The sequence below is a fragment of the Manacus candei genome, unplaced genomic scaffold, assembly GCF_025592945.1.
Source record: "Manacus candei isolate 608988 ecotype Guabito, Panama unplaced genomic scaffold, ASM2559294v1 h1tg000153l, whole genome shotgun sequence".
Classification (NCBI taxonomy): domain Eukaryota; kingdom Metazoa; phylum Chordata; class Aves; order Passeriformes; family Pipridae; genus Manacus; species Manacus candei.
The window spans coordinates 254773-261968 of record NW_026138201.1 but is presented as its reverse complement, the minus strand read 5'-3'; the positions used below and the strand labels follow the sequence as shown (position 1 = coordinate 261968).

Below are 7196 nucleotides of genomic sequence, written 5' to 3'. Positions count from 1 at the left end.
GAACTGTGTGCGGGGGGGGGAACTGTGTGCGGGGGAGAACTGTGTGCGGGGGGGGGACTGTGTGCGGGGGAGAACTGTGTACGGGGGGGGGGAATTGTGTGGGTGGGAGAACTGTGTGCGGGGGGGGGGACTGTGTGCGGGGGGGACTGTGAGCGGGAGGGGACGGGACTGTGTCCGGGGGGGGGGGGGAGGTGGCAGAAGGCGCTGTGCGCCCGTTCCTCGGCCCGGGTTTCCCGTGGGAACACGCCGGCACTGTCAGGTCCCGGGATACTTGCTCGGCCTAAGGGCAGAGTCCTGCTTAGTAAGAAAATGGGGGCGAGGAAAGTTTTCTGAAAGAAACGTCTACTTAGAGCCTGGCTGTAGTCAAAGCCGTTGTTAATAGCACTGATATAATGACAGGATGACTGATGAAAACTTGCATGAAAAGAAATGCCTTTATTTTAATTTGTGCCCTTTTCAGCATGTTTCCAGAGGCTTCTGCTGCCTGGTCCCTCTGACTTCAGTGGGTTTAATGTGCACCTGTCTTCTCACCAGCTCTCTTAGTTCCTTCAGCTGTGTTTATCTCCACGTGCTTTTCCTGGGTAACCCAGGTGATGTCTTCACAATATCTTGGGCGCGTTGTACTCAGAGCCGAGAAAAGCACCGATTTCAGAATTGAATGGAGTAACACGTTCTGAAGGAAGGAGGCTCCAGATGCAATAAGCCACTCCCGTGAAGTCTGGTAGCCATAGGACAGGCCGTACAACACAATGAGAAACGAGGACAGGGTAGTTATAGCTACAACCAGTGCCCATGAGACAGGCACACACCACCACCAAAGAACAGGCTCTGTGGCCGGGGTCTTACGAAGTTCCCTGATGGTACTGCTTAATGATTTCCTTCGCTTCAGAAAGATGCTCCCATCTGCATAACTACTGGACGACTTTGACCTCCTCCGGGAGGATGTAGCCCCTGGAGGGGATTTCACATCAGTCATCTGCTCCTCTGTTTCGATGACATTTGCAACTTTTTCAGGTAGTACGCAATTATTCCAGAACTCAGGCTTGGCCTCTGGGTACATCTTAGTCACTACAGGAGTAGGTTCCTTCTGGGAATACTTAAATAAGGCTATTATTAGCATTTCCACAGGGATTGTAAGCAAAGCACATTCAATTCCTACTGCTATTGATCTCAAATACCTCAGGTATATTGGAGATTCTTCAATCTTATCAGTGTTAAAGAACATAATGTTAACAAGCAAGTTGAATAATATTACTGCTAAACACGTAGACAACCTTTGGAATCTGGTGAAAGCACCAGTGACAGTGGGAGCAAAAATTGAGAACCACAGATGGTAGTCTATCATCCTCTTGTTAAAGTTAATAAGAAAATAGTCAATTTTGGGTAGGGGTGTTCTGGGGTCTGTGACAGAAAATTTCCACTCTTGTGGGGGATCGTCCTTGGCACAAGAAAGCCATTTTCTGCACATAAAGGACCAGGCCTTCCTGGTGGACGTGTTCTCAATTTCAGCTCTGCTTAAGAACCAGCTTGGAGATGAGCCATCGTTATTAAGCCTGACCCTGAAGGAATGAATGTCTCCCAAGGCTTTCTTAGTGGTTATCAGAAAGCAATCAGTGCTTCCTCGCTGGAAAGCTGGAGAAGGGTGGTGCCATAAACAACGGAATTTACTCTTGCCATCCTCGCCGATGAGCTGCAGAGCGACAGCTGCTTTGGTTCCAGCGTTACAGCGACTGCCTGTGTACAAAGTGACCAAATAGCTCCCTTCATCAGAGGGGCTGTTGTCTGGCAGGACCATAATGTATTTGATCTCTTTCTCAGCTCTGTCTTTTAGTATGGCCCAGATGCACAAAAGAAAGTAGACAGCAAAAATAGAGGCCACTGTTATGAGGGTCAGTGGGTTTCTAGGTATGTGTGCTATCAGGTTTCTTCCTAGATCTACTGTGTTGGGAAGAACTACTACTTTGGCTGCCAGGAACTTGATGTTGGTTGCAGTTTGGGCTGACACGCTCCTGAGCTTCTGCACCGTGTCGCAGGCACAGTGTACCTTCTGCCAGTCAGTCTTGGAGCCAACCTTGCATGTGTCTCTGCTCCACGGACTTCCAACCCCGTCCAGAAACAGGCACCGGTCATTAAAGACGTATATGCCCACCAGTCTCCGGTTCGGGTACCTTACAACATAGCGTGTCTCCAAGACAATGGAGATGTTCTGCCTGTCTGTGCCATTTGCCTGAGCTATGGCTGTCAGCAGTGACTTTGGGAGACAGACAATATAGGGACCCTTAATGCTACACTCAGCACTGGCTGTCTCATTTCCACTGGCAACTGTTGACATGTTGTGAGAAGCAATAAACAAGGCTGTGGGCTGAGCTTGAGTGACATTGGTACCTGTAAATATTTTCACCTTGAAAGTAGCTTTTAGTTTTGTCGTGATCTGGAAGTATATGCTCGTGGTATTCCTGCTGACCTCAAAACGAAATCCTCCAGTTGTGTAAGATTCTGTTGTGTCGGGTCCCATTATTAATGGAAAAGTTGTAGATCCATTACCTTTCCTGGCAAGAAAAACGTCTGCTCTTTCAGGCACGATCCCAACTAGATCCCCATTAGCCTTAGTCTCTGCCATTTTAAACCCCAAGACCATTGTTCTGATTTCTGCTGTGTAACCTAACCAAGGGAAGGGGGTCTTATCAAACTCAAAAATGGCAGTGGAAAACACAGTATCCTGAGCAAATCCTGAAACATTTCCTTTTTTCAGTGTTGGATAAAAGCAATTCCTGCAGGTGTCACTGGTAGGGAAAGCATTTGCAGTGTTCCAGGCTTCATCTTTCTTCAGAGTGATATTCCAGTCTTTCGTTTCCATTAAAGTTTCTATTTCTCCAGGGACTTTGCCCCGGAAAGCTACCTCTGTTACACCTTCCATGATGGAAAAGACTTGTTCGATTCCATCTGCACTGACATTCTTGAGATCCGTAAGATCAGATCTCAGGATGTTGGACAAGCATCTTAGTATTCCACTGGTTTGAATTTCTGCTTCCTCAGACCAATGGATCTGATTTCTCTGTGTCTTCAGAATTCCTGTTACTTCTCTCAGTTTTGCAATGGCGAGGCCTTGTGACCTAATGTTCACTTTATCAACTTCCTCTGTGACTGCAGCAAGAACAGCCACTACTTGATTGACTCCCATAATGCTCTTAACCGAAATATTCAGGGCTGTTTTAATCAGGGTTTCCCGAAGCTTAACCTGAGGGAGCTGGGGAGTTGGTATGGTTTTAACATAGTTTAAGATCGAGGCTGCCAGGTAAGCCAAATAACCAGCTCTAAGATTATCCCCAGCCTTCGGACCAGCTGTGCTTAAACTGCTTGCTGAGGCCAGCAGTTCATGAAACACAGCGGGGAGTAATTGAGGGTTTGCTGGGTTCCGGATGGAGGTATGCAAAGTCACTTGGGTAAACGCCCCAAGGGAATCACGGACTTGAACATAAATTGTCAAGGTGTTCCTGTGAGAGGGCGCTCCAGGGGGGAGAAAAGATAGAGGACTTTTAGGCTCAGATCCAAAGTACAGAATTGTGCCAAATGTGTTTTCCACCACAGAAGTTACTTTGGTAGTTTCGGGTACGTTGGAAGCTACTATCACTTTATATGTCAGAGGTAAATTGCTGCCAGAAAATCCCTTGCATTTAACCACAAATTTTGTCAGAAAGGCTATACCCCGACGTGGGTTCAAGTTACACCTGCCGGCCCGAGGAGGAGTATTTACCCTAAATTTTCTACTGTAGACTGAGGTCCTACCATCCCAGGTACTTACTCGTAAGTGAAGTGTGTAGGATGGAGATGTAGCCCTTGTGAAAGTCAGAGCATGTATAGACATGTAAGCCCCAGACCTCCCCGTTGATGTTTTGGAAGACCAGTCAAAGCTAATTTCTCTACCACTGCCAGACAAAAGGGACCAGTAGTAGACTGGCTTGTTGATTGGTTTACAGTTTAAGCATTTACCAGACAAGGCAAATCTCTCCGTTGGAATTAAAGTGCTACCACAGTTTTCAATGCATGCCACATTCAGATGGAGTGGGGGGCCAGCCTCCACCTCTACCACTTGATCAGCATGGCTTATCCTTCTGCCCTTTTGAATCACTAGGCGAAAGTAGTATATGCTTCTTCCTGGGAGGGATTCTGGTGCCATTCTTTGAATGGGACCTGAGGGTGTTAACCAGCGCAAATCCTTCTGGGATGGATGGCATTTGTTTTCTGGCCTGAATTTCATGGTATTATAGTCTCTCAAATCTCTAGTGCAGTACCAAGTAAATGAGATTGATCCTTCCTGTGAATCAGGATCAGAGGATGCAGAGCCATCAAGAGTCCAGCTTTCAGAAAAACCCACCATGCGGAATTCACCTCCTGAAATATTTGCCATTAGATTAGCTCTCTCGATCTGAACATAAATTCTGTCTTGCCCCCTGAGGATTTCTCTGGTGGTCATTGGCATTACTTCAACAGTGAAATAAAACAGATACAACCCATAATCTAAAGTATTACTGGGAATAGTTAAATGTATCATTTCTATGCCAAAAAAGGCAGAACTGTTCATTGGTTTTGACCAGTCCGGTGCAGTTTTTGTGTCCTTAACAGGATAGATGCGCCAAAAGGGCTTCACAGATATAGCGGTCTGGCATTCTACGAGCAATCTGACAAAGAGGTAAAAAGATTCTCCCCTTTTCCGGTACAGGATAATTGCTCTGCGATCAGTTCTCTGAATCCACACCAAGGCTATCTTACACTTTTTTTCCTGGCAAACCACTGGTGCTTCTATGGTTTTTTCAGTATAGTTGTTGACTCTGACTCTTAGAAGAGCCGGTGTAGGTGCACTGCCAGTACAGTTCACCTTTGCCACAAACCCCGTGTAATTCTCTGCGTCAAAGGGTAAAGCAGAGCGACGGACAAAACGTGTGGCGTTTTTTACATGATCGCTGTATGTGTATGTGCTGTTCTGGACAATGTGGTCTTTTTGTGTTCCAGGGACCTGCAGATGGAAGGTCCACTCACACTGCAGCATCGGATGTTGGGTGGGGATAAACCACACTAAATAAGTAAAGTTCTGCAGAAAAGAAGGGTGGCTACTGAAAACATGTACTTCAAGGTCTCTTTCTGCCAGAGACCTAAACAAAGCCCTCTTCTGATTCATATAAAGGTACATATTGAACTTGTACCACTGGAAGGCCACAAACTCTATGGTGAGTAAGTAGGAGAGCTCTTTGTGTTGGTAGAAGACAGTGTGTGTATTAGGGCTATCTGTGGAAACAGGGCTGTTGTTTTCTTTAGATGTGTAAAATGTTCCCTGGCTGTACCTGAAAATGTAAGTTCTGCTGTTGGTCTTCCCTGGGTGAAGGTTGATGTGGGTGTGAGTTTCTCTGCCTGCAGTTAGGATCAAAGTACCATTGAGTAGGTGCAGTTCTCCTGACAGTTCCTCAAACCTCCTTCCATCAACATGAAAGTAAACACTGGCCACCACTATCTCGCTCTTGTTCTGAGGTGCAGATATGGCACAGAAGTTGCTCGGTGTCATAAAGGAACTGTAGGAGCGGAGCCAACCTCCTATAGCCTGTGTGTCCACCAGTCTGTAGGCAAGTATGCTCATGGTCAGGGGCTGAAGCCTCCAGGACAAGCTAAGGGGCTGCTGAGAAACACTAAGGAGCTTGGAGCCAATGCTGAGGACATGCAGCAAGTCAGGCTCCACCTTGAGAGAGAGGCTGAGGCTTATCTGAGGCATCTGCTCGACAGTGACCGAAGCAACGTGGATCCCGTGGTTTCCGTAGCGCACAGTCAAGCGGTAGCTGTGGTAGGTGGCACAGGTCTGTTGCAGCTCAGCTGTTGGGTAGATAGCAGGTGGCGGTGTGTCTTGGTACTCGCTGCTGGGAAGGAGAAAGGTGGAGGGGCTGCCTCCCCCGCTGCTGAAGCGGTACTGCCAGTGGGCACTCTTGAGGCGTGCACACCAGCCCACCTCCACCGGCTGCCACACGCGGATCAGACGTGTCTGCGGCCAAAGCACGAACAGCCGCACGTCCTGCACGGAGATCTCGATGCTCACGTTGTGGTGAAGGCACTCGGGTGCAGCGCAGGAAGCAGACCAGCATTGCACCGTAAGGAGGCTGGAGGCCCCGGGCGGAGGAGCGTGTCCTGCCTGCAGCACCACCTGCCCTGACCAGCTCGAGGTGTTCCTCACACAGGCCGAGTCCAGGTACCAGAAGCAGCGAGGTGGGGGTGGCGGCTGCCCCTCTGTCCACTCTACCTCCGGCCTTGCTCCCGGGGCGGGCCCGTAACGCAGGGTCACGGTGCTGTTCCACAGGCACGAGACCCTGTGCTCATTGTCCTGCCGCTGGGAGACTCGGCCGTGAGGGCCCGGGCAGCTGACCCGCAGTGGGGATGGCTGGAGACGGGGACGGGACGCCCCCGAGCCCCGGGGGCAGCAGGCGAGCAGCTGCAGGAGCAACAGGAGGTGCGCGGCCATCGCGGTGAGAAGGGACGGGGCGCGGGGAGCGCGGCCTCACGGGCGCTGCCCAACAGCCGGACCGGGGGCCCGAGAGGACCGGAGCGTCCTCCGGGGCGCAGCCGGTGAGAACGGTATATAAGGTCGGACACCGCGGGCCGGAGGAGGGTCCGGAGCAATGAACGAGGACTTTGGGCCAGTGATGGCCACGAGCTCCCTCAGCGTCGGCGCGAGGGCTCCGCGCGCGCCAACCGTCCACGTTCGGCGGCCGCGCGAGGCCCCGCCCCCGCCGGGCCCGGCCCGGCCCAGCGCGAGGGACCGCGGGGCTGCGCGGAGACCATGGCGGCGCTGAGGGACTGCGAGGTGAGGGGCTGCGGGCTGAGGGGCTGTGGGCTGAGGGCAGCGCCGAGGAAATTGGGGACTGCGGGGTGAGGGCAGCCCTGGGGAACTGAGGGGCTGTGGGGTGAGGGCAGCGCTGGGGAAATGAGGGACTGCGGGGTGAGGGCAGCGCTGAGGAAATGAGGGACTGCGGGGCTTTGGGGTGAGGGCAGCGCTGGGGAAATGAGGGACTGCGGGGTGAGGGCAGCGCTGGGGAAATGAGGGACTGCGGGGCTTTGGGGTGAGGGCAGCGCTGGGGAAATGAGGGGCTGTGGGGCGAGGGCAGCGCTGGGGGACTGAGGGGCTGTGGGCTGAGGGCAGCGCCGAGGAAATTGGGGAC

The 7196-nt window shown here is 51.3% G+C and overlaps 2 protein-coding genes across 9 annotated transcripts in view; one reads left to right on the top strand and one right to left on the bottom strand.

The window, feature by feature from the left end:
* Window positions 1-346: 346 nt before the first annotated feature.
* On the bottom strand, window positions 347-6499 carry PKDREJ (polycystin family receptor for egg jelly). The gene is given in 6 exon segments (XM_051772611.1): window positions 347-465; window positions 468-556; window positions 558-1068; window positions 1669-2251; window positions 4376-4482; window positions 5428-6499. Coding segments are annotated over 6 exon segments (2481 nt in total).
* The window catches only part of TTC38 (tetratricopeptide repeat domain 38), a 29276-nt gene continuing 28574 nt past the window's right edge, over window positions 6495-7196 (top strand). For 7 of the 8 annotated variants that reach the window (XR_007900753.1, XR_007900754.1, XM_051772563.1 and 4 more), the window contains exon 1: window positions 6495-6841. Coding sequence is in view for 5 of the 8 variants with exons in the window: in XM_051772563.1 (XP_051628523.1) it covers window positions 6818-6841 (24 nt within the window). In the remaining 3 variants the exon portion in view is untranslated. The remainder of the gene's footprint in view (window positions 6842-7196) is intronic. The other variant, XM_051772567.1, reaches the window with a different exon arrangement.